Source organism: Adiantum capillus-veneris, chromosome 3 (assembly GCF_014529385.1).
Source record: "Adiantum capillus-veneris isolate H3 chromosome 3, ASM1452938v2, whole genome shotgun sequence".
Classification (NCBI taxonomy): Eukaryota; Viridiplantae; Streptophyta; class Polypodiopsida; order Polypodiales; family Pteridaceae; genus Adiantum; species Adiantum capillus-veneris.
In genome coordinates this window covers 146752630-146780182 of record NC_140933.1, presented here as the reverse complement: position 1 = coordinate 146780182, position 27553 = coordinate 146752630, and the positions used below count along the sequence as shown (strand labels likewise).

General features: G+C 46.1%; 1 protein-coding gene and 1 pseudogene across 3 annotated transcripts in view; one reads left to right on the top strand and one right to left on the bottom strand.

Moving 5' to 3' along the window:
* Positions 1–27553, bottom strand: part of LOC147461881 (ARM repeat superfamily protein) — a 247357-nt gene that overhangs the window by 143903 nt on the left and 75901 nt on the right. For all 3 annotated transcript variants that reach the window (XM_086509347.1, XM_086509349.1, XM_086509348.1), the window contains 3 exons: positions 19261–19369; positions 18638–18697; positions 18424–18542 (listed from right to left, as the gene is read on the bottom strand). In XM_086509347.1, the coding sequence (XP_086365473.1) occupies positions 18424–18542; positions 18638–18697; positions 19261–19369 (288 nt within the window). The remainder of the gene's footprint in view (positions 1–18423; positions 18543–18637; positions 18698–19260; positions 19370–27553) is intronic.
* On the top strand, positions 1181–1984 carry LOC147461882 (uncharacterized; annotated as a pseudogene).

The following is a 27553-nucleotide window of genomic DNA, read 5'->3' as shown; positions in this document are numbered from 1 at the left end:
TCAGGATCTGATTCAACTAAATACCAGGAGCACATGGATACAACCGACACAAGAGTTGGGCACGAAGATGGCCTTCTACAGAGAGCATCTTCTCCAACTCACGAAGGACGGATTTGTGACTAGGCCACCATACATGGATACACACTTATCTCATGGAATAAGATGCGCTATTGGACAGATACGCACATCCTCACATCAGCTCCAGATCGAGACTGGCCGATTCCGAGGGGTGCTGGCAGGAGCCAGGATATGTCACCTATGTAACTTAGAGCCAGAGACAGAACTGCACTACACATGCCACTACCCGGCATACTATGAGATACGCGGACGCTTCCACTGCTTGTTTAGAGAAGGGTTCGGACCTTTTTCTAGAGTCATGAGATACAAGGATCAGAAGTGTCTCGGATTATTCCTGCTGGAGCTGCGTAGACTTGGGGAGAGCTTGCTAAGGACATCAGGGGAAAGACAGTCTCAGAGACGAATCACAGAGTTCTTTACACCAGACAGAGGAGAGCAAACAGAGCAGTCATTACAGCCTACTCATACTAGAGGTACACTGCTTGACAGAGCCACTGAACTTGGTAGATCCAGACGTCCACGACCTCGGGGGGTCTCCCACTACCGACGAAGGTTGCAACAGAAGATACAGATCACTCTAGCTCGACATGCAAGACGCCCAACCAGAGTTCTGACCATGGAGGAAGTCGAGATTTCATCTGAACCCACAAACCCCCCCCCCCCCCCCCCCTTATTCCCTTTTGTCCTTAGTGCCTTTAGTGTTTTAGTGTTAGTTCTTTGTAACTTGGTAACTTTGTAACCTGGTAATTTCCGTACTCAGACATGGTATCAGATTCACCAATTGTAACTTTTTGGTCTCATAGGTCATTTTGGCCTTTTGAAGACGTTAATAAAACATTTCATCTCTCTCTCTCTCTCTCTCTCTCTCTCTCTCTCTCTCTCTCTCTCTCTCTCTCTCTCTCTCTCTCTCTCTCTCTCTCTCTCTCTCTCTCTCTCTTTGCCCTTGCGCTCCCGCTCTGCACCCAACCTGCTCACTGCCGCAAACCTTTTAGCGCCTTGAGGTAAGGGAGTAGGCCCCCACAAGGGTCGAGGGGGGGGATCCCCCCTTTGGCGCGTAGCTCTCTAACACCCCCCCCCCCCTTTCTACATACACACCCGCACCATGACAGGGAACCAGAAGAAGACTTTTGCGGACATCCTGACACAACCAGATCGCATCCCTCCACCAATCATAAAACCAACAGGATGGGAATCTTACTTGCTACAAGAAATGAAGAAACTTTAGAATGAACTCAGTCTTGTCAAACAAGAGCTACAGAAAAAAGAGGAACACATAGCAGACCTTCAAACAAAAGTACAAGAATTGATAACAAAGCAAACAACAATGGAAGAACTCCCACCAAAAGTTGAAGAAGACCAATCTACAGCTAAGGTAACTCCACAAAGCTTTTCTGATGAAGTTTTGTCTATTATTAAAGAAAAAGAGAGTACAGAGCATAGAAAGACATATTCGAATTGGAGGTCTTCCCGATGGGTGGGACACGCAAAGGCATGAAGATGAACAAGATGAATCTGAATACACTGTGGAGACAGATACACTGACTAAACGATTGTCTCGCGTGGTCCCCTTCATCAATTTGGGAGAGCCAATGCATGTGGAAGTCAAAGGGAAACAGGCAAGGGTTTTCTACTATGATATGAAAGAAAAGATAGCAGTCATGAAGCAGACAAGGTCATTAAAAGGTACATCCGTTTGGATATCAGATGAGCTGACACCTACCCAACTAAAGAACAGATCAGCACAACTAGAAAAAGTAAGAGAAGCAAGGAAAAAGGGGACGTGGGCAGTCTATAGAGAGGAAGAGCCATCATTAGAGACTTTGTCAACAAATCACCTCAAGCACAGGAAACTAAAGAAACCCGATTGCACATCATTCTTTTCCTTATATGTAAAAAGCATGGGTAATACATGTTGTAATGGTAAGCTCATGACCATGGAGCTCTGAGCTACTGAGGTAGTTTTATTTTATTTTCATTTTGCTATAATGGAAGACACTGTAACCAAGGATGTATTCTGATTTGTCCTATAGGTCAGCTTTGGCCTCGACAAGATGTTAATATCTCTCTCTCTCTCTCTCTCTCTCTCTCTCTCTCTCTCTCTCTCTCTCTCTCTCTCTCTCTCTCTCTCTCTCTCTCTCTCGCCATAGATTACGGCGGCAAGGCAAAAGGGAAAGACAACCTTTTACAAAGATGGTCGGGTGGTGATTGTAGAGCGGTGATCTACATGACAGTGTGAGACCTATGGGACCACATTGAAGATGGCTACTTGGAATTGTAATGGATCTATGAGGTTGGTGCCTTTGAGGACAGTTTCAGAGACAAGGACACTGTTTTCTTCTCAGAGACTCATCAGACCCCTAGATAGCTTATGACACATGTGGTGGGATACAAATGGGAGACAGCCCACAAGACAGTCACGAGATCTGGGCATGGGAGTAGAGGTTCAAGAGGAGCAGCAGTGCTATTTAGGGAGAGGAGTTACAGCCACTACTACATATTGTACGGAGAGATGATCATACTAGATGCATGTGGGTGAGGCTAAGAGCTGACAAAGGCCGATTTCTATACATTACCATATGTTGCTTCACCCCCAGTACGTAGTATATGCTGCATCCAAAGGACAATCGCCTTTCTCTATACTAGATGATGATCTATGGGAGTTTTCTAGGGATGGTGATATCATCCTCCTAGGGGTCTTCAATGCCCGAACAAGCAACTCTCAGACAGTCTTCTACGACACTTCAGATGAGATGCTTAGAGAGCTGGATGTGAGTGAGTTGGGGCTTGACAGATGCTCACATGACAGAGCAGACGGAGTATGGGACTACACATGGGTTAGCCATACTTAATGGCTTACAGCGATTTCCAAGAGCATCCGGTTTCACATGCTTTCCACACAGACACGGGGCCAGTAGAGTGGACTATTTTATGGCACAGCCGAGCTTTCTTCCTTGTATTAAGGATTTCATAGTGGGAGCCAGACTAGTGGGCGTAGCAGTGGATCATGCTATTTTGACATTGTCTGTTTCAACAGCCCAAACATCAGGAGGCACGTCCCATACCCGTTATACATTTACACCAGAGACTGACTCGGTTTTTACAGAGGCGATCCATAGCCTCTATGCACAACTAGTCCTGGCCTCTCAGTGGAGGAGTGCACCACTTTATTGACTGAGACACTACATGGTGCAGCATCAGATGCATACCCAAACACTCAGTCCGGGCGAAGGCGACATTCTTGGAGCATGCCCCAGAATAGTTCGTATGATGAGGAGTGCAGAGAGAGATGAGAGCCCAGCTTCGGAGGGATCTTCTTTTAGGAGTCATCACTTAACACACAATCTCAGATTGCTTCCCGGCGCCTTGTGTGATGGAAGAAACGAGCTTACTTGGCCCAAGTGGAGCGAGACTTGTATCACCTGTTCTTGAATAGAGACTCAGGAGACGCATGGCGATTCTTCCATGAGCACTCCCCTCCCCCAATGATTACTTCTCCTGATGTGTGGGGACAGTATACATCATCGTTATATGAGGTTCCTGGATAGGACCCCCTTCCAGATCCTAGAGAGCCATGTCCACCTACCAGCACCTTCTTTACCACTCAGATGGTAAAGAGAGCCATTGACAGGATGAGGACCAGTAAGGCATATGATCATGATGGTCTAGTAGCAGAGCACTTTATACATGCTAGAGATATGCTGGTAGAGGTTCTTGCAATGTTGTTCGATGGTGCCATGTGTGAGGGGTTACCTGAGACTTAGAGGTTGTCTACTATTGTGCCTATCGCTAAGGCAGGTGATACTACAGAGCCTCGGAATTACCGCACTATTATCGTTAGGCACACATTGGCACGGTTGTATGCATCCATTCATGAGGAGCAGTTGAGTAATTGGGCAAAGGGCCAGGCCGGTTTCAGGAGAGGTTTCTCCACTCTTGATTATATTCTGACACTCAGAGCCATCATTGAAGAGGGCAGGTCACATGGGAGACGGATTTATGTAGCTATGTGGATTTCCACAAAGCATTTGACATGGTACGAAGAGCTCGATTGATGCGTAGACTGCAGGAGATGGGGGTGCCCATAGTGTTGATTTGGGGGATTATGGCTCTATACAGATCAGTGATGGGACATGTACGCACCCCTGGAGGGGATATCTGATTTAATTCACTCCACCATTGGGGTAAAACAAGGTTGCCCATTGTCTCCTACTCTATTTGGTATGTCTGATTGAATTGACAAAGAGGGTGATAGAGGTGCCCAGCTGGCACGGACGTGGATCCCATTGTTCTTATATGCTGATGATATTGTGTTCAGCTTTGACTCACCAGAGGGTATGCAGCGACAGTGGGATGCATTACACAGTTTTGCACAGAATAGTGGATTGTCTGTAAACCTTGGTAAAACCAAGGTTATGGTGTTTAACACCACACCACACTCGATCAGGAGATCAGCACCGACTTTCACATATGGTCAGGAGATTGTATATAACCGGCCTATACAACGTAGAGGGCGGTACTATTTCACTTACCTGTTAACTTTACACAAAGCACTAAGAAGGGAAGAGAACACAGTTGCGTCCAGCGACTAGAATGTCACTGCGCACACGAGACCAAGACCCTGTAGGCCCCAAAGACTGACGCCCCTTTCGGTACTTCTTTATTGAAATTAAGGTAGACGATCCGACCACTTAGCACAAGCTTTCACAAAGCTGTCCAAACCTGGCAAGGGCTGAAAACGCAGGTTTTCGACCTAATTTCAGTAGCATAACGACGCAAAAACCCCTGTAGGTCAAAAGCACTTGTCTAGGACGGATTCCCTTGCTATCTTGAAGCTTTCTAGTGAGCTGTCACAGAAATTCAGCGGGCTGCAATTCTCTGTTTTTCACTACCGGGTGCCCAAAAGCCTGTACACGCATCCCAAGGCTCTCACGAGGCTCCCCCGGTGTTCCCTTGCAGTTTAGGTGCGAAGCCCTAAACCTGCAGAAAAACACAGCAGGCTGTAATTCGCTGTTTCGGATCGTCTTTAGCGGAGCGAACACGCCTACGCGTGTCCCAAGGGCTCCCGCACACAATGGGACAGTTCCCCTGTGAATTGGACGAGTTTTCACGCAAGAAAACTCTCCAAACTCGCAATCTTTCGCGATGGAACTGTGCGTACCTGTGGGGGATTAGCAATTAGCTAATCCGATTCCTGTTCAGAAGACTCTTGCCTTGGCAAACGCGCATAAACCCCTAGAACTGTACATGTTCATCTTAGTAGCCCAACTAGTGGGGCATTACCATATGTGCCAAAGGGGAGAGAGAGATGCACGAGAGCAAATCATCGCGCTACATGAGACAAAGGAGAAGGCAAGCTTTCCATTAAAGATGTAGACCTGCACCCACTACTCACATACACACTGTAGGTCACTTGTGTGAAAAAAATTCAGCCCCTCTCTCAAATTGGGCGCCTCCAAACTCTCCAAACTCGCAATCTTTCGCGATGGAACTGTGCGTACCTGTGGGGGATTAGCAATTAGCTAATCCGATTCCTATTCAGAAGACTCTTGCCTTGGCAAACGCGCATAAACCCCCAGAACTGTACATGTTCATCTTAGTAGCCCAACTAGTGGGGCATTACCATATGTGCCAAAGGGGAGAGAGAGATGCACGAGAGCAAATCATCGCGCTACATGAGACAAAGGAGAAGGCAAGCTTTCCATTAAAGCTATAGACCTGCACCCACTACTCACATACACACTGTAGGTCACTTGTGTGAAAAAAATTCAGCCCCTCTCTCAAATTGGGCGCCTCCTCTTGCTGAGGCGTCCTGCAGATTGACCTCCTCTTGTCAAGTGTCCAATTTGCCCCTCGGAGTTAATTCCCTAGTTCCCACTCACTTATAAAGTTGTAAGTGACTTTCCGAATGGCCCAAATTTCGTTTCGCGGGCACAGGCTTCCATACTCATCAGAATTCAGTGCTAACTGGCCCGACCAGTCCCCGACTGACCTACCCAGACTCCCGATGTGAGAAACCTATTCGGCCGCAGCCGTTTCACACTGGCCATGCAATGTCCACTTGCACCTTTTCAAGGGTCCCGTGGAAACAAGTAAAAATTAAAATAAATAAAAATATCTAGTATTTATTTATTGAAGGCAACAGGAAAAATACACCTCCTGGTGACACACCCCACCCTTGAAATACTGCAAGCGGCCTCGCTTGCATGCCAATAATACATGTGGTATCTCTTGATATCACACATATTCTATGATGGGAATCCAAGATATACATGCTTCCGAAAATGTAGCGTTGGACGATTAAACAATGCCACCAACCACGCTACGACACATATATCAAGCATAGAAGTCTTCTAGTGTACTCTCAAGCACAAACTCCTCTAGCTAAATTCTGTATGGAAAGAGTAGATACAATTGCTTAACTACTCTCTTGAGCATCATGAACCATGCTCTTGCCTTGCTCCAAAAAGGCTACATCAAGTCACTGTGGGTTCCATCTGAAAGGCTTCAAGATACAATTGCAATAGCTGAGGTGAATCAACCAATTCAAACTCTTCCATCCATTTGGCATCCAACGATGGATAGTTCTTGAACTTCACCAAATAGCGTCTTGCAACCTTTCTTTCTTTATGTGCCAATATCTGTTCAGGAACAAGGATTTCATCCAATTCTTCCACTTCGGGTTGTTCCTCATCAAGCATATTCTCTAGCACATCAACCAACAAAGGGTCTTAGAAGGCTGACATGAAAAGCATTATGTATTTTCCAGCCTTCTGGTAGCTTCAACCTATAAGCTACATCGATGATCTTTTCTCAAATCTGAAAAGGACCATAATATCGGATACTGAGCTTAGGAAACAAACGTTCCTTGCCTTTCCTTTTCCTTAACTTGGCTTTTTCAAAGCGCAAAAGCACCCAACCACCAAGTGAAAATACAAGTTCACGGCGGTGACGATCAGCAGCTTTCTTTTGGTTAGCCCGAGTCTTCTCAAGAGCAATCTTTATCTTCCTGTATGTTTCATCCATATCTTGCACATACTTGTCTGCCTCAAATATTTTGTCCTTAGTCTGTAAAATGGGTGGGACTTTCTTCCCTCCTTCTACTATCTCAAATGGTGCCTTACCTGTTGACGTATGCACAGTGTTATTGTAAGCACATTCCACCAATGGAAGATGGTGTTCCCAAGTTGCCTGTGCTCTGACACATAACATTTGAGCAGGTCCAAGACAGTAGAATTTTCCTCTTCTGACTGTCCATCAGTTTGCGGATGAAACGAAGAAGAGAACTTTAGCGTAGTGCCCTTCTTCTCAAACAATGCCTTCCAGAAAAGACTCGTCATACGTGGATCCCTGTCACTGACAATTGACTGAGCCATCCCGTGATATTTAAAGATATTGCTCATGAATATCTGGACCATGTGTTCTGGCTTTATCTTCTTCCTCACAGGAATGAAATGGGCCTGCTTACTGAACCTACAAATGATAGTCCAAATCCCATCATTGCCTGTTTGCGTCCTTGGAAGATCAAAGATAAAGTCCATTGCTATGCTTTCCCATGGCCTATCAGGGATCGGCAATGGCTGCAACAATCCCGGTTGCTTTTGCCTATCAAATTTGACTTTTTGGCAAACTAAGCATGATCTTACAAATGTGTCAACATCTTGACACACAGCTGGCCAATAGAAGAATGCCTCAACCCCTTTCACTGTCGCATCAATTCCACGATGTCCAGCATAAGGTGGAGCGTGACTTTCCATCAAAATCTTTGGCCGTAACTGTTTAGTAACGCATAACTTTCCATGCATCATGAGAAAGTCATTCTTAAGCATATAGTGCTCATGATGTTGCCCATCAACAAGCTGGTCATAAGTCCTTGCAAAATCTGAATCTTCAGCACATTGTGTCTTCATTTCGTCCAGTTCATAATGGTACGGTATTGACACTGTTAATTTGGGGTTTTCAACTTTTCGTAACAACGCATCAGCCACTACGTTCTTTTTCCCTTGCACATGCACAATTTGAAAATGGAACATTGACAAGATGTTTGCCCATCGCATGTGCTTCTCAGACAACTTCGTCTGTGTGAGAAAATATCGCAAGGTTCGATGATCTGTTTGGACAACAAAATCAGCCCCTAGCAGTTAGTGTTTCCAACTAGTGAGAGCATGAATTATTGCCAACAATTCTTTCTCATAGACTTGCAAGTTTCTTTCAGTCTTCAAAAGAATTCTGCTCTCATATGCGACTACTCGGCCATTCTGCATTAGAACCGCACCAAGACTATGGCCACACGCATCACACTGAACCACAAAAGGTTTCGAAAGACCTGGCAGAATGATTACCGGATCTGAAGTAAGCTTCTCTTTTAAGTGTTTAAAAGCTAAAATTTCCTTGGCTGTCCACTTGAAAGTAACTACTTTTCCTTGCAGTGCTTGGAGTGGAGAAGCAATCTCAGCAAAATTTCGGATGAACCTCCTGTAGTAGGAACATAAGCCTAGAAAGCTTCGAATGTCATGTACAGACTTCAAGTCTGGCCATGACCTAACTGTTTCCACTTTAGCGGGATCCATGCGTACCCCATCCTTTGAAGCAATGTGCCCAAGGAAGTGAATCTCTTGCAAAAAGAATTCACTCTTCTTCGCATTAATGAGGAGCCTGTTCTTACGTAACTCATTGAAAACTACAGTCAAGTGATCCCTATGCTCCTCTTCAGACTTCGAGTAGACAATCATGTCAACAAAGAAGGTACCCACGAAGTTTCTATGTGGTCTAAAAATTTTGTCCATCATTCTATTAAAGGTGGCAGGAGCATTTGTGAGACCAAATGGCATAACAAGAAACTCATAGAGACCAAATGTTGTCCTGAACGCAGTCTTATGGACATCTTCTGGCCTAATGCATATCTGATGGTAACCACTCTTTAGGTCTATCCTTGTAAACAATGACGCTCCCTCGAGCCGATCAAGAATGTCATCTATCCTCAGTATGGGGAACCTGTTCTTGATGGTATTCTTATTCAAGGCACGATAGTCAATGCACATACGCCATGAACCATCCTTCTTCTGCACTAAGAGTACAGGCGAACAAAAAGGGGATGAACTGGGCTGAATAAGCCCCTTCTCTAAAAGCTCGTTGACCTAACTCATAATCTCTTTCTGCTGGGGTGCACTAACCCTATATGGTGGTCTATTCGGTGGAATAGAACCTGGCACAAGATCTATAGTATGATCCTCAGGTCTCTCAGGAGGTAACTCCCCTGGCAAAGAGTCTGAAAAACAATCACTGAAACCACTCAAAAAAGTTGACCTATCTTTATCTAAGGTAGACAAATTAGATACAATTTCAGGTACTTCTTTTGCAAAGATCAAGTACACAAAAAGATGGTTCTTTATTACAGATGAAATAGCAGAAGCAGAAACAACTGGAACAGACTCGCCTCTAAGCTTTACATCAAGGACATGAGTCTTTCCTCTATGTACAAGGGTAATCTTTTTGTTGTAAGTATCCACCATAGCATGCAACCTGTAACACCATGGGATACCCAGTAACACATCACAGCCCTCAAGTGGCATAATATGAAATTCTTCCGCATCCACATAGCTCTGAATCTGCAGACGAAGCTTCCCCAATGGGAGTAACGGGCTCTGAATGACCTGGGCATGCCAAACCTGCTTCCCCTGTCATACCCATCTCCTTTGCACGAATGCCCAACTTTCATGCCAATTCTGGTGATATGAAATTTGCACGGGCTCCTGGATCAAAGAAAACCAGCGCTGTCTGGTCTCTAACTTTGCCCCAAGCTCTGCACAGCTCCGTGGCATCTGTGTTTGGCTGGTCTCCAACCAAATTTGGAACAAGTCCTGCACTTGGCTTTGGCTTCTTCCCTTTATGGTCTGACTTGTCATCCTTATCCTGTGACTTCTTCTATGGGCATTCATTTGCAAAATGTCCTTCCTGTTCACAAATATAGCATTTCTTGGCCTCCCTAAGAGCTTTCCTTTCTTCAAAAGTTTTGCCAGAAAAATGCCATTTTTGTCCTTGTCCTTGTCCCGAAGAAGATTTAGACTGCTTCTTGGACGTGTCAGCTTCTTCAGTGGAGGGCTTCTTTGTGGGAGGCTCAGAACGATTTGCTGCAATATTGCCCTTGGCTGAAAACTGTTCGCCCTGGGACCCTTTCTTGTGGCTATTAAATCCATCGGAATCTCCCTTTGACAGATTGCTGGCCACTCTTGCATTCTCTATCAACTCAAACATATTCATGACAGTACTCTTTATGCAGTAGTCCCTGATTTTCTTGGGCAATCCGCAACAGTACTTCTCAATCTGTTTTGACAGTGGCACAAACCTGTAAGAGGTGACTGGCAACAGTGCGGCCCAAAACTGTTTATTGTACTCTTCCAGATTCGCACACTGTTTAGCATTCAACTCGTGCCATTCTGTCATCACATCCACTTCAAAAGTGTTTGTCAACCATGCAGGCGCAAAAAGCTGTTTGATTGGACCCACGTTGTTGGAGCTTGACCCTGGTTCAACAATGCGGTCTACCATTGAAGCGCATTCCCTTTCAAGAAAGTGGCAGCCTTGCGTACCTTTGAAGATTCCGTGAAGTTTCCTCCAGCATAAGCTGCATCGAACTGTTGTATGAAGGTCAAAGCCTTTAATTGGTCCTCAGTTCCTCTGAAAGTTTCAAACTTCACTTCCTACCCACCTTCCTTGTAATCCTTAGGCTGACTCAAAGGAGCCATAACCAGGTGCCTGTAACAGTGGTGCTCCATGATTGTTCATTCCAGATTCCAGCACTCGCATCAACTGTTTCACCTATCGTATGTGCATTTGGTACGTATGGCTGCGAAAAACCAACCATACCAAATTGTGTTCCAGGCACTCGAAACTGGCCATACGCACCCTGAAAACCTGGATGGACACCCATGTTCGCGTACATAGGGTTACCCATGCCTGTTTGCATTGTCCCGAACACATTCCCTGGCATATAACCTGTGGAAGGTCCAGCCATAGCTTGAAACACTGAACCACCTCCAAAATAACCAGGATAAGTAATAGGTAATGGAAGGGTCTGACGCATAGCCTGTTCATTACTCCCTTGACCATTCACAAACGGTTCCTGTCCAGCTAAAGAAAGTTGCTTTGGATCATTGGACACCGCTAGTTGCTCAACCACATGGACTTTCCCTCGAGCATCATGAGTCCTCTGCGCATTGGAAATCTCCTTTTCTTGCAACGGCTCCGTCATGCCCTGTGTAGGAGGCTGAAAACCCTGTGTCGGAGCCTGTAAGAACTCCTGCATCCTTGGGTTGTTAGCCAACTGCTGCAACATGTCCATGCAGCAAAGCAGTTGAGTTCTAAACAACCTGTCCTCTTCTTGAAGAGTTGAAGGAATTTTCTCTGTCCCATGTGAGGAAGATCCCTCTTCAGGTACTTGGTCTCTCTTCTCTGCCATAACGACAAGCTCTGTGTTGCTTTCACCCACAACAATCCACGCTGCACTTTTTGAAGAAAAAGTGACTATCCCGACGATGGAACCATATAACCGGCCTATACAACGTAGAGGGCGGTACTATTTCAATTACCTGTTAACTTTACACAGAGCACTAAGAAGGGAAGAGAACATAGTTGCGTCCAACGACCAGAATGTCACTGCGCACACGATACCAACACCCTGTAGGCCCCAAAGACTGGCTTACCTTTCGGTATTTCTTCATTGAAATTAAGATAGACGATCCGACCACTCAGCACAAGCTTTCACAAAGCTGTCCACACCTAGCAAGGGCTGAAAACGCAGGTTTTCGACCTGATTTCAGTAGCATAATGGCGCAAAAAAACCTATAGCTCAAAAGCACCTGTCTAGGATGGATTCCTTCGCTATCTGGAAGCTTTCTAGTGAGCTGTCGCAGAAATTCAGCGGGCTATAATTCTCTGTTTTTCACTGCCGGGTGCCCAAAAGCCTGTACACACATCCCAAGGCTCTCACGAGGCTCCCTCGGTGTTCCCTTGCAGTTTAGGTGCCAAACCCTAAACCTGCAGAAAAACACAGCAGGCTGTAATTCGCTGTTTCGGATCGTTTTTAGCGGAGCGAACACGCCTATATGTGTCCGAAGGACTCCCGCACACAATGGGATAGTTCCCCTGTGAATTGGACGAGTTTTCACGCGAGAAAACTCTCCAAACTCGTAATCTTTCGTGATGGAACTGTGCGTACCTGTGGGGGGTTAGCAATTAGCTAATCCGGTTCCTGTTCAGAAGACTCTTGCCTTGGCAAACGCGCATAAACCCCCAGAACTGTACATGTTCATCTTAGTAGCCCAACTAGTGGGGCATTACCATATGTGCCAAAGGGGAGAGAGAGATGCACGAGAGCAAATCATCGCGCTACATGAGACAAAGGAGAAGGCAAGCTTTCCATTAAAGCTATAGACCTGCACCCACTACTCACATACACACTGTAGGTCACTTGTGTGAAAAAAATTCAGCCCCTCTCTCAAATTGGGCGCCTCCTCTTGCTGAGGTGTCCTGCAGATTGACCTCCTCTTGTCAAGTGTCCAATTTGCCCCTCTGAGTTAATTCCCTAGTTCCCACTCACTTATAAAGTTGTAAGTGACTTTCCGAATGGCCCAGATTTCGTTTCGCGGGCACAGGCTTCCATACTCATCAGAATTCAGTGCTAACTGGCCCGACCAGTCCCCGACTGACCGACCCAGACTCCCGATGTGAGAAACCTATTCGGCCGTAGCCGTTTCACACTGGCCATGCAATGTCCACTTGCACCTTTTCAAGGGTCCCGGGGAAACAAGTAAAAATAAAATAAATAAAAATATCTGGTACTTATTTATTGAAGGAAACAGGAAAAATACACCTCCTGGTGACATTGTATAGTATTTAGATGCATACACTTACCTTGGCATTGTCTTCATTGGGCCGAGGTTTTCTTTAGGGAGAGGAGCAGAGACTAGACTGACTAGAGCTTTTGCGGCCTTAGGGGGCTTGGAGAGGATGTGTTCGCAGGTTCAGTTCCAAGAACCTCGGACAAAGTTCTGGCTCTTTGATACTTTAGCAGCCTTAGCTATGTTGTACGGGGTGCAGATACGGGGGCCTTTTGTAGGCCAAGATGGTTGGAGATGTATAGGGAGGCCCTTGGTATCTATGATCTCTCGACTAATCAGAGCCAAGGCCTCCGTACCCCACGCTTTCATTCGAGCAAAGCTAGCTGCCCCTCCTATGAAGATTAAGGCGTTTACCAGATCATTCTTTTTTTTCACATCTTGTGGGATACTACTAGAGATAGATATATTAGACTGGCCCTTGAGTCTTCGAGACAGTAAGCTCTACATGGGCACACTTCATGCTGGTATGCACAGATGACATCATGGTCTCAGACGCATGGCTTCACCATGGATAGGTTGCCCCCTTTCCAGTACTCTCTTCACGCACCCTCGATGTCTCTTAATCGGCTGAAGATTACTAGACTCATTCGTCAAGACTTCCTAGGTACTATTAAGGTGCTGGTAGGTGGACATGGCTCTCTAGGATCTGGAAGGGGGTCCTGTCCAGGAACTGTATATAACGATGTCGCATACTAGCCCCACACATTAGAATAAGTAATCACTAGGGGAGGGGAGTGCTCATGAAAGAATCGCCATGAGTCTCCTGAATGTCTACTCGAGAACAGCTGATACAAGTCTCGCTCATCTGGGCAAAGTAAGCTCGTTTCTTTCGTCGCACAAGGCGCCAGCAAGCAATCCGAGATTGTCTGTAAGTGATGACTCCTAAAAGAAGATCTCTCTAGAGTTGGGCTCTCATCTCTCTGCACTCCTCATCGTACCAACTATTCTGGGGCATGCTCCCAAAGTGTCGCCTCCGACCCGGCTGAGTGTGTGGGTATGCCTGTGATGCTGCACCATGCAGTGTGTCAATCAGTAAAGTGGTATAAACCAAGTCAATCTCTGGTATAAATGTATAACGGGTATGTGACCTGCCTCCTGATGTCGAGGTGTACTATACTGAAATGAAACGCACAATGTCAAAAGAGCATGATCCACTGCTACGCCCAGTGGTCTAGCTCCCACTATGAAATCATGAATACAAGGAATAAAGCTCGGCCGTGCCATCACATAGTCCATTGTACTTGCCTCGTGTCTGTGTGGAAAACATGTGAAACCGGTTGCTTGAGGAAATCGTTGTAATCCATTAAGTATGGCTAACCCATGTGTGGTCGTCATCTCCGGGAGGTATCTCCCATACTCCGTATGCTCTCTGTCATGTGAGCATCTGTCAAGCCCCAAGTCACCCACATCCAGCTCTCTAAGCATCTCATCTGAAGTGTCGTAGAAGACTATCTAAGAGTTGCCCGTTCGGGCATTGAAGTCCCCTACGAGGATAATATCACCATCCCTAGAAAACTCCCATATATCATCATCTAGTATAGAGAAAGGCGACTCTCCTCTGGGTGCAGCATATATTGACTGACTGGGGGGAGAAGTAACATATGGCAATGTATAGAGATCGGCCTGTGTCAGCTTTGAGCCTCACCCACATGTATCTAGCATGATCATCTCTCCGTACAATATGTAGTAGTGGTTGTAACTCCCTAAATAGCACTGCTACTCCTCGTAAACCTCTACTCCCATGTTGAGATCTACCGACTCTCCAGCGGGCTATCTCCCATTTGTATCCCACCACATGTGGCATAAGCTGTCCAGCGGCCTAATGAGTCTCTGAGAAGAAAACAATGTCCATGTCTCTGAAACTGTCCTCAAAGGCACCAACGTCCAACCTCATAGATCCAAGTAGCCATCTTCAATGTGGTCCCATAGGTCTCACACCATCATGTAGAGTGCCGCTCTACAATCACCACCCGACCATCTCTGTAAAAGGTTGTCTTTTCCTCCTCCCTTGCCAAAGTAATCTCTGGCATTACCTCTCTGATATGCGCAAGCTGTTAGAGATCATGACCGAGGAAAATACCTGTCTTCAAGAGAGTAGGCCTCTTTTTCAAGAATTTCTTCTTCTCTTCCAAGGAGGGGAAGCATGGTATGAGAGCTCTCTCTTTTGAAGATTCTCCCGAGCCATCACTGTTCTTGCCCACTCTCCATGCCTTTGTGCGTGAAGGCTTTTCCACCCCCGTCATTGATGTGAGGATTGTGACCTCCTTTTCCACATTGTTTATGTCCTTGAGGCCCGTTACCCTCACATGTGGAGCCCGCATTCTCCTCCTTTCTTCGAGGGTCATGTTAATAAGAGTGGGTGTACAAGGAGCTTCCTTACCTTTCCCTTTCTTGGTGACCTCGATCCATTTTTCGGCCTCCTCTACTTTCTTTTGGGTTGTGGAGATGACCACGGCCCATGACTTCTTCTACTCATCTTCCTTGATAACCCGTATTTCTTCTGTCATGGTATTCAGTTCTTCCATCATGGATGACTGAATTTCGCTTTCTTCGAGCCGCCCACTTTTTGCTGCAATAAGTTCACCTTGGAGAGTTCGGATTGTGGCTTCTTGTGAAGCCGCTTGCTCTTCGACGCGAAAAACCCTTTTGCATAGGTTCTTCTTCTCCTCTTTCCGTTCCTCCATCTTTTGAAGAAAGGTTGCCTCCATCTCTTTTTTCTACTCATTCACTTCCAAGTGTTGATATCCGCTTGTTGGTGATCGAGAACTTCATGTTGAGAGGGAGACGGACTATAGCCACTGGCGTGGCCATGTGAAAGGGAGTCAATGGGTAGCCCAATGGAGGAAGACCGAGAGAGAGAGAGAGAGAGAGAGAGAGAGAGAAAAAACAGCAAGAAACGCTTGTGAAACCCTAAAAAACAGACATATAAAAACCGTAAAATACAGCAAAAAATAGTGGCAAAACCCTAAAAAATGGCAATAAATAGTTTTGAAATCCTAAAAAACTGAAAGAAACAGTGACGAAACCCTTAAAAACAGCAAAAAACAGTGCAAAAATCCAAAAAAACAATAAAAAACCAATTTTGAAACCCTAAAAACAGCACAAAAACAATGACAAAACCCTAAAAACAGTAAAAAAGAGGTGACGAAACCCTAAAAGCAATGAGAGAGAGTCCAAACCCATGGGGGGGGGGGGGGGAGAGAGAGAGAGAGAGAGAGAGAGAGAGAGAGAGAGAGCCGACACGGCACGGCAGAGTTCCCTGCCCAGATGCACTGGCCCCAAAGATTGGCACCCCTTTCAGTATTTCTTTATTATTGCTCGCCGCAACAGTACAACTCCTGAGGGTCCTCGGCTCTCAAACTCTACGTCTAGATGCTTGAAGCCCCATGGGCTCTTATAAACAGTAGAAGGGTTGCCCAAAAGCAGAGCCCCGAAAAGCTTCAGTTCCAAAAGCACATAATCCCCAAAAGCATCTGCACCCAAACAGAACCATGGAAATCATCAAAATCAGCCACCACAAATTACGGAAATCCGTACAACCTGCTTCGTCGGCACAACATGTTTTACGGAAATCCATACAATCTGCAGCGTCAGCACAACATGTTTTACGGAAATCCATACAATTAACCATGTCAGCATGTTAGTGTGATTCACGAGATGCTCAGCAAGAGTTCACGGTCACTCTTGCAGATCACCTTGGTACAAGATTATAGAGTGCGCTCCTTCGGCTATTGTACTCTGTGATTGAATAATATAAAAGAAGTACAGAAAGGGACGCCAGACCTTGGGGCCAATGCATTTGGAAGTGGAACTCTACCACCTCATGTCGTGATTATTTTGAGTTTTGCAATCCAAGTGTTAATTTTTTCCAATTCTATTCGTGTGTTGCCGAGAGACTACCTATCAGTGCAAAGATGGTTACAAGAAGCCTATCGGGATGCTGCTCTTAACTATTTGATGCATGTCCCTTCCCCTCCGGCGATAAACAAGGATAGGTTGTGTGGTATGTCTTTGCCTCTGCCTCCTTGTAATGCTCGCTCTGTATATCCCACAAGACTCTCCTCTAATCACTCACTTTCCCATACTCTTAACCACTAGATTGGACTCTAGAATACCTTCCTGCACTAGGACCAAAGTGCATGTGAGTCACCTTGTGACAATCTCCCATTAGGTGCCCCATCACATGGCATCTCACACACTGTGGGCCTTGGAGTGGCCAACAACTTTTGTGTCTGAAAATTCCCCATCCATTTAAATGGTACTCTTTCTCAAAAGTACATAGATGGAGCCACTGCCACTTTAATAGATAGAATAGATGCCCCTAGCTGAATGGAGCTATCAAAGAAGGTCTCAAACATGGGAGCAAATTATTGAAGAACAATGGGGGCCCTCAACTATGTCGATGACTGTGGATAGGGTAACAGCAATGGATAATGAGGCCACCTGCATATGTCCTTAGAGCCAGCGTCATCATGATCTTTGTACCAAGGGGCTAGAAAGATAAGCCTCTCACCGAGATTGAGAGGAGTGTGTGCCGGAAAAGCAGAGGGATGATACTCCGACGAGAAAACTATGATTACAATGCCTCTTCTCACCGAGATTGAGAGGAGAGTGTGCCAGAAAAGCAGAGGGATGATACTCCGACGACAAAACTATGATGACAATGCCTCTTCTCATCCAATAATCCCTTGAATACCTGCTTCTTCAGAGTTTAGGACGGCTTGAGGCCTCCAGGATCCTCCAACCTTTAGTATGGTATGGAGAACATGGTTCTTCCAAAACTAGATTGCCCAGAAAATTATCGGATAAGGCGGTGCTAGAACTTACATTAAAGTAGCCTCCTCTATCAGCTCCACTAGCCTCTGCATAAATTATATTAAAACTCTCTAAAAGTCTGCACCATCCCTTAATCAGGTCTGACTTGGGATCCATTGCCAAATGTTAAAAAAAAAGTACATTATCTCGTTCGTACTTTACGTGATTGCTGTAATTATTAAAACTTTTCTTCATCAAGCGACTTGGGGGCCATCGATATGTTTTAGTAAATTTGGAGAAACTTATAGAAAGATCCAAAATTAATAGTATCTCACTTAAATTTTATGTCCACGAATAGACATGGAGTAGTGAAAACTATTTATCCCTGCTGTATGTGCTTCTCAAAAGCTCAAAAACCAAACTCCTACAAATACAAAAGGGTGCCGTTGGCAATCAGTCAGATTCACACAAACAATACATTTTTATGGTGAGATCAATAAATATGGCACACCTCTCAAAAGTTTGAATATTTTCTACAATAAAGAGATGCACCCCCAAGTATGCTGATTACAAGATGTTATCAAAAACATTTTTACCAGTTAATTACTTGCACAGCAGAGTGACTAACCCCCAACTTGGTGCTACCAATACCAAACATTAACTCTTGCACCAAGTCCTATAGATCATCAGTTACCTCACATCAAGCCTCTCATCAGATGCTCCCAGCATGCAAATGAAACGGCTAGCACAGTGAGTAAACTGATAAAGGTTATTAGCCCACCAGACGGAGCAAAACCTGGCCTCTCCTTCTACCTGAAAAATAGAATAGCAAAGGACAGTTACTAGCATGGTATCTGGGAAGGTTTGGGACAGACTTAAAACTCTGCAGGTAGCTGGGAGTATATTACCGCATTGACATTTTGTAACAACAAACTGATAATTTCTTTTGACGTCACCTCTGAGCAGACCTGATAAATCAAGTGAGGACTTGAGGCTTCAGTAGTAAAATTCGGGCATATTAAGGTTTGATTCACATTGTAGGGGATTCATCTACTCTCTCTACCTCCTTGAGATGCTCTGTATACGTCACTTATGTGATCATCCAATCCTATCCAATCAATCCTATATAAGGCTCCTCATGGTCTGGGGCCTTAAGGTATGAAAGTCGTGCAAACCATGGAGAAAACATGCTGTGCACAGGAACATCAGACGTCACATATCCTTTAAAAAACTAGCAATAAATGCAGAGAAAAACGTAAGGTAAAGCCTTCCTGTCACCAGTCATTAATTTCAAGCTAATACCCTGCAGACTGCTTTGATCAAGATTTAGAAGAGAAACATGGGTGATCATGCAAACCATTGGAGAAAACATACTGTGCACAGAAACACTGAATGCATTTCGCCCTTATAAAACTTTCAGTACATTCGGAGCATACTGAGCTCTTTCTATCACCAGTTAGGTAACACACTGTAGACCGCCTTTGATCAAGTTATAGAACTTAGGAGACAAATTTGGGAGATAGAATCTTACCTTGTAAGCAGAGGCAAGAGAAATAAGTGCTTCTTGTATAGTGAACTTCAAAGATAAAGGTTCAAGCTTAAGTGCCTCAAAGAGCCGCAATACAGGACTGAGATTATCCCTGTCAAAATATTCCCTAAATCTTTTAGAACATCACCAATACTACTACTATAAGATCTCATTACAGATTTGTACAGCGCCCTAGATAAAGCAACTTACCCACTCTTCAGCCTAGAACTTAGTGATGTGACATGTGTAATGAATGTTGACAGCATAAAAATGATTAGCCCAAAGGTAGACGACCACGTGAGGTTATCATGCCTCCACCACACTAATCAGCTGAATTTTAGATGGCAAAACCATTTCAAATCTACAGAAGAAACAAGCGACTGCCATAAACCCTTTCACTCACACACTGCCCCAATCCCTTCTTCCTGCTAGAGAAGGGAGCAAGGTACTATCAAGGTGAAGCAGCACAGGAGATCTTTCAGTTTTGACGCAGAGGCAAAGGAATGTCGTTTGGGACCAGATTTTTAACCTCTGTCACATAGCCCCACTTGCATGATAGATGCTAATTGCACACATGACTTGACCAAGGATTGGCTTCAGACAACCCTGACTGTCACAGATGGAGGTATCGAAAATATGATTTTGATGGGAAGAGGCATTGTGGCGATTGTACATGAAATTTTGTTCTAAATACGCTCCATCCTTCCATATGCCAGATAGCACCCAAAATCCTTTGGGATGCCATGCCAAACCTTCTTTTTGTACGTGTTCTGATTCTTCCAAAAATGGAGATAGCTCCTGCAATCTGTCAGTCACTTCGTTCCTGACCTCCTCTTGGTCTTTCCATTGGATAAGACCCTTCTTCTTTGCCCTTCTCACAACCATCCCAGGAATTGTATGATCCTGATTCGAAATTTCCTCAATTCTAATACAATTTTATAACAATCACATTCCACACCTCCTAATCGTAAGGCTTTTCCTTTCTTCTGACATCTCTGTAATTCTTGTAGTATTTTTCCTCGAGTAACTGATCCATGTCTATTAGACATTACTCTGAATAAATGAGAAGAAGACTCAAAATTTCGTTTTGGATTCCTGACCATCACAAAGAATTCACAATTACACTGCTCTTAGCTATTCTTCAGCAAAAAGCTGTTTGTGTCGCCATGATCAAATTGATCCAATAAAATCTAGATGGTGTCTTGTAAATGGTCAACCTTGCATGTGAACTATTGTGAGTGGTTAGCATAAATTTCATGACTAAGTACCTAAAGCTAGAAGAGTTTTACATCAAACTTCATTAACATCTTTTGGAGGCCCAAACTCAGTGTGTGTGTGTGTGTGTGTGTGTGTGTGTGTGTGTGTGTGTGTGTGTGTGTGTGTGTGAGAGAGAGAGAGAGACAGAGAAAGAGAGAGAGAGAGAGAGAGAGAGAGAGAAATGAAATGAAATGTTATATTAACGTCTTCAAAAGGCCAAAGTGACCTATGAGACCAGAAAGTTACAATGTGGTGGATCTGATACAAAGTCAGAGTATGACAAAAATGAAATGAAATGCCAAATGTCACAATAAAATACTATGGAATCCTAAACTACTAGGTGTGAACTAAGCAGCTAGCTGGGATAGCTAGATCACAAGAGATCCAGCATCGGTCGCTGGCGGATCTCATCAATCTCCTCCATGGTCAGTAGTCTGACAGGGCGTCGTGCATGTCGAGCCAAAGTGATCCGAATCCTCTGATGCAGCCTCCGCCGATGCTGTGTAGTCCTCCGCAGCCGTGGGCGTCTCGATCTTCCCAGCTCAGTCGCTCGGTCGATCAGTGTGCCTCTGGTGTGAGGCGACGAGCTCTGCTGTGGTAGTAACTCCTCCGGGTGTCCAGTGGCAGCTCTAAAGAAATCTGTGATCTATCTCTGGGACTGGCTAGCCTCTCCTCTCATCAGGCTCTCTCTGTGTCTGCGTAGCTCGAGCAAAAACAAACCCAAGCATCTCTGATCCTCGTACTGCATGACTCTGGAGAATGGTCCAAAGCCCTCTCTGAACAAGCAATGGAAGCGGCCTCGTATCTCGTAGTAGACGGGCCAGTGGCATGTGTAGTGCAACTCTGTCTCAGGCTCGATGTCACACAGGGGGCATGTCCTAGCCTCTGCTGGTACTCCAATGTATCTCCCAGTCTCGATCCGCAGCTGGTGTGAAGATGTACGTATCTGGCCGATAGCGCATCGTATCCCATGAGACAAGTGGGTGTCCATGTATCTGGGCCTCGTCACAAAACCATCAACCGTAAGCTGGAGGAGATGCTCTCTGTAGAAAGCTATCTTCGTGCCCAGCTCCTGTGCTAGCGAGAGAGAGAGAGAGAGAGAGAGAGAGAGAGAGAGAGAGATTTTATTGTCATCCTCGGAGGTCCAGCCAGGTGGTCTAGTCACTTGCCCTGGTCTAGTAGAGTCTAGACCTGTTTTCAGCCAGTTAAAGGTCTTCTTGTCCAAAGCTTGGTTGGGTTGGTGGTCACCGCATGACACATACAAGGCAGTCATCAGAGCGTCAAAGCGCACTACTGGGTCCTCTGAAGTACTACAACAGAAGACGTCAACCCTTGGTGCCTACTAGAAGTCCACCAACCTCATCACCCATACCTCCACATAGGGCATCATCCATTCCTCCATCCGGTTCTACATCTTCCAGGTCATCTTCTCAAGTAAAGCTCTCCCCCATTTTGTTACAGCAAGCTATTGAGCAACAAGCTCGTGAGCAAGACGCAATGGAGGCGTTGACTAGTGTTTCGGCCAAGGTAAACATCAAGTTTCTTACTTTCAAGGGACTCTCCTCAAAAGATGCAGACGACCATACAAGGAGGTTTGTATCTCTCTGTAGAGGTCATGGTCTTAATAGAGAAGATGCTTATTTGGTACTCTTTCCATCTACCTTGGATGGCTTACCAGACAAGTGGTGCAATCAGTTTGCAGAGAACCACTTTACGACTTGGGCCGCTTCACAACAACAATTTTGTGCAACAAGCCAGGTGACTTCTAGGAAAAGGTTTTGGATGAGTTCGCCAACATGGTGCTCCAGCCAAAGAAGACTTTTGCAGAACTCATGACTAAAACCAAGTCGCTGGTTGCCAAGCTTCCTCAACAACCAGGGGAATTTATGGTTAAGAAGTGGGTGGAGAAGGCTCTTCCCAAAACTTCCCAGCAAAAACTCCGAGAGAGTCTCCGACCTGACGCCACTCTGGAGGAGTTCATCGCGGCTGCTACTAGGATAGAGGGAGCTAGGAAGCTGTTCGCCAACTCCCCTCAGGTAGAGGACCCCTCAGTGTTTTTGGAAAGTCTTTCTAATCCGTTAACTTCTTTACGCACTGAACTGGAAGCCCTAAAGTTACAGCGAGCTCTTCAAGAGGAGAGGTCCTTCTCTCTTACACAAGCGAGAACTCCACATCACGAGGCATTGGAACAAATCAAGCGCGAGCTAGAAGAGCTTAAGTCTCAGCAGGAAACTAAGGCTATGGTTTGGTGTAGCTCATGCCGCTCTCCAGGGCATGCTCCACATGAATGCCCCCTTCTGGTTTACTGCCACGTCTATGAAAAGTCTGGACATGAGGACAAGGAGTACCACTACCTCAAGGGATTGCGACAAATACAGCAAAGTCTTGGTCCTTCTCTTCAACAAGGGCCAGCACCTACATCCAACATGGTTTCCCCTGTGACCATCCACACCATATGCCACCTTTATTGGCAGCCCCTCCTATGCAAGGTATGCAGAGCACTTTTCCCTCTCAGAGCTTTTATCATACCCATGCTCCCTCATCACCTCAAAACTTCTATGCTTCCACCTCCAACTGCATGCACCAGGAGCAAGGACCACCTCGCCCTTCGACTCGCCCATTGAATCGGCCCATTTTGTGCTACAGATGCGGGGAATATGGTCATTACCAAAGCCAATGCCCTCTGCCCGAGGGTCCCCTCCCTGTCATCATTGCCTTGAAACGAAGGATCACTACAGTAAAGATTGCCCTAAACTTCGTGCATCCACGGCTGCAACCCCAAGTCAAAGCCAAAATGAGTTTACCTTTCCCGAGCTCAATTTGATAGCAGTTAGCACCACTCCTCAACCACCCCCTTTTGCCCATGTGGTTACCACTCAAGAGAAGTTGCAGTTGGTAGAGGAGCGTCCTCACCCGGGCCAAGAGATCCGCTCTCAGTGTTAGTATTCCAACACGTTCAACTCCCCCACACGTTCTCCCAACAATGGATACTCTGCCTTCAGCTGGCTCACTCAATGACAAGTAAGAATCCAAATCTTTGCTCTCGGATATTGATGAAGCCTTCTTGGAAGCAGTGGCTGATCTACAACAGATCAAGGTACAAGAAAAGCCACTGGAAGAAAAAGAAAAGCCTACAGCAGAGACAATCTTGAAGAACACTTTTCAACAAGTGTCGTTCTATGACAAGCTGCGGCTAGATGCGAGTTTTCAAAGTGACACCCTTACAGTTATTCAATCACTTTACCCCGGAGCATGTCCTAGTGGCGGGCACCTCCCAGTGCAACCATCCGAGTCCTATATGATATCCCATCACGCTGCTCCCCTCACGGATTATAGAAGCCCTCGTCTCACCGTGTCCGTCTTGGGGCAGCAATTTTCAGGCGTAATTATAGATGGTGGATCTAGCATCAATATGATACCTGAGTTCACTATGATGGCTTTAGGCCTGCAGCCTACTCAACGTAACATTGGCCAACCAGAGGACAGTATACCCTGTGGGCATAGTGGAAAAGGTGCCTCTGCAGGTACAAGATTTCACTTTTAGTTTCAATTTTGTTGTGATTCGTCTTCAACAGGTGGAGGGCAGATTTCCCTTGCTCATCAGTAGACCATGGCTGCGACACACTAAAGCACTTCATGTGGGGAAACGATGCCATGTGGATACATAGTCCTGGCTCCCCGATGCAACCCATTCGCCTAGGAGGAGGCATGGATCCCGTCGTGCGACATAGTTCTTTGTCCCTAGCAACCAGCCTTGAATTGGAACAGCCTACTCCACCTGACGGATCAGAAGATGAGGATCTGTTAGAGTGGTTGGACGCTACCAAATCTATGCCTTGTTATGGAGTCTCTATTCATTCTTTGCCTGAAGGTACACCCTCTTCCAATGTTTCCACAGTAACTAAACCTAATGAGCCAGCTCAAAGGTTGAAGGTCATAGAAGCTACTCCCAATGCACCCTTGGTGGAAACATTTGAATTTGATGAGCCTATGAAGAATCATAGAAGCGGAAAGGAATCTCCTCTACAGGAGTTCACCCCCCTTCAAACATCAGCCCCATTGGATTCTGTTTCTCCAACCAGAACAAAGCTATCCTCTGTGTCTAAAGAACTCCCATCACATAGCCCATCTTGCTTGATGAACCCCTTGCTCATTATAGTTGTTTGCTCCCTCCTTGCACCTATCTACCCCTATCCCCTCAACCCTACCCTACCCTCCCCCTCCCAAACTCGTCCCCCTTCCCCTCCCCAACTCGCCCTAACCCTCTCCAAACTCGTCCCCCTTCCCCTCTCCAAACTCGCCTCTCCCCCTCCCCAACTCGCCCAACCCCCTCCCCAACTCGTCCCCCTTCTCCTCCCCAACTCGCCCAACCCTCTCCAAACTCGTCCCCCTTCCCCTCCCCAAACTCGCCCCTCCCCCTCCCTGACTTGTCCCCCTTCCCCTCTCCAAACTCACCCCTCTCCCTCCCCCTCCCAAGCTCGTCCCCCTCCCCAGTCCTCGCCCCCTCTCTCTCTCTCCCTCGTCCCCCTCACACCCCCTCACACCCCCTACCCACCCCTCGCCCCCACTCTCTCCCTCGTCCCCCTACTTACCTCTCGCCCCCTACCCACCTGGACTCGCCCCCCTCCCCACCCCTCCAAGCCTCAGCCTCAGAGAGTTCTTCCCCCACCCCGCTGATCAGCCCCTTAGCAAGCTGCATAATCATACCAATCCCCTCCTATTCCTCAATCGACTCCCCTACACTTCAAAAGCCTTTTGGATTTGGTTGTTGATAAGCCTTTTGGCTGTTTCCTTGTGGCTTTCAAGCATTCACCTGGTTGCCATCCCGTTGCTGTTAATGCTTTTCGTTCTGCCATCACGATGGAGCTTAACCTTATTTGCGGTATTAGTGGAGCTTCTCGTCATCCCTCTTTTCGAGAAGAGTGCTGTTGCAGAAAGTGTTGCAAGGTTCATCTGCAAGCATGGACCAGGTCATTTTCCTCTCACTATGGTTATGAAGGATAAAGATGCGCTGGATCCAACCGAGCATATCTCTTTGCTGTGGAGCCTCATTCTGTTTTGCTAATTGGGATTCTTGGACTATGCAATCATATTGGGTTACTGCCTATAGGCTTAAGGCGTTTTGTAAGCAATGCAGTATTGTTAACTCCACTTTTGAGGCATGTAAGGTCATGGTTGGGACTAGCACCTACTTCACGAAAGATGTACGGATGCGGTACCTAGTGGTTTTCTTTCACAGCTTTTCAGTATTCCTCTCACCGACACGGTGAGCGGTCTTGCAGCGGGCAACCTGTCGCAGGCTATAGAGTCACTTTCATAGGACACACAGTTAGTATAGTTGGTGTGGTCTGGTTCACACTGGAAGCACTCTCTGGGCTAGGCAGCGACACGTGGCAGGGATACGACGGTGGTCCTAGTGGACATCGTGGCCAGGTCACCACCACCACTCAGTCTGGAGATAGAGTTAGATGGCTGACATTTATGAGACATTTATGAGCCGTTGGTGGCTATTTATGGTGGGATATGAGCATTGAGTAGTAGTTGTTGGGTCATAGATATCATCTTCGTCATATATGGTCTAGCGTCGTCTAGAGTAGCGAGTCTATACACACAGCACGTCTGCACCCTCCCTGCACATCTGAGCCTTGACACCCCCATTGTACCCGTGAGTTCGGGGCTGGAGCTGAGTGTGCTGCCACGCCAGAGTCTGTATCGGTTCTTTGAGATAGTATGTTCTGGTTTGCTGCTGTGTCTCTGTGTTGATGAGTTGTTATCTATTGTTTCCTTTGTTTTCATTCTGTTTTGAGTGAGATGTCACGCACATTGCACTGAGGAGCACCCACTATAGAGAGCACGACACACTATCCGCGCTACAATCCCGCTCTAGCTGAGATAGATAACCCCTTTTCTTTTGTCGCACTAGGCGGTGAGAGATAATCCGTGATGTCTATGTGTGGTAATACCCATGAGCACTTCCCTTTGCAATTTGATCCTCGTCTCTCTACACTCCTCATCATACCAACTGTTCTGGGGCATGCTCCCAGATCGGCTCCGTGTAGGCTGGCTGTGGGGGTATGCCTCTGATTCTGCGGCATGGACCGTCTTTGTCAGTATCTGAGTGAGTTCAGCTAGTGGCCGTCTCAGCTCCTGAGTGCATAGCTGCCTGTATATCTCATCCATATACACAGGATCCGTCTCTCTCATGAAGGTATACCGAGTGTGTGTGGGGACCTCTCCTAATAGAGCTGTGTTGAACTTAAACGTCAGGGTGAAAGACAAGATAGCACGATCAACTGCTACTCCAACTGGCCTAGTGCCCACCATGAAATCCTGAAAGAATGGAATGAGACCTAGCTGGGCCATAACATAATCCACTGTGCTAGCACCATGTCAGTGTGGAAAGCAAGTAAAACCTCCACCTGTCGAAAATTTTTGTAGGCCATTCAAGATGGCCAATCTATGTGCAGTTCCCATATCTATCAAGTATCTGCCATACTCAGTGTATTCCTCATCTTGTGATAGTCTGGATAGGCCCATTTCTGTCACGTCCAGTTCCCTAAGCATCTCCTCAGAAGTATCATAAAATATTGTCTGGTGATGGGCAATCCTAGCATTGAAGTCCCCTAGTATGATAATGTCACCAACCTTGGAAAACTCCCATATGTCATTATCCAAAATAGCAAAGGGGGACTGTCCTCTAGGTGATGCATATACTGACGTACTAGAGGAAAGTAACAGATAGCAATGTAGAGGTATTTGCCCGTCTCTGCCTTGAGCCTCACCTACATGTACCTAGCATGTTCATCCTTGCGCGCTATATATATCAATGGTTGCAGCTCCTCCTTAAATAGAACTACACTCCCCCTAAGTCCCGACCTCGATGCTTCGATCTGGTCTCCTGTCTGCAGGCTCTCCCATCTATATCCGCTCACGTGTGGCATGGATTGCCCAAGGGCTTACTGCATGTCAGAGTAGAAAATGATGTCTCTCCCTGTGGTCCATAGGTCTCGCACCATCATGTGGAGCGTCGCTCCAATAT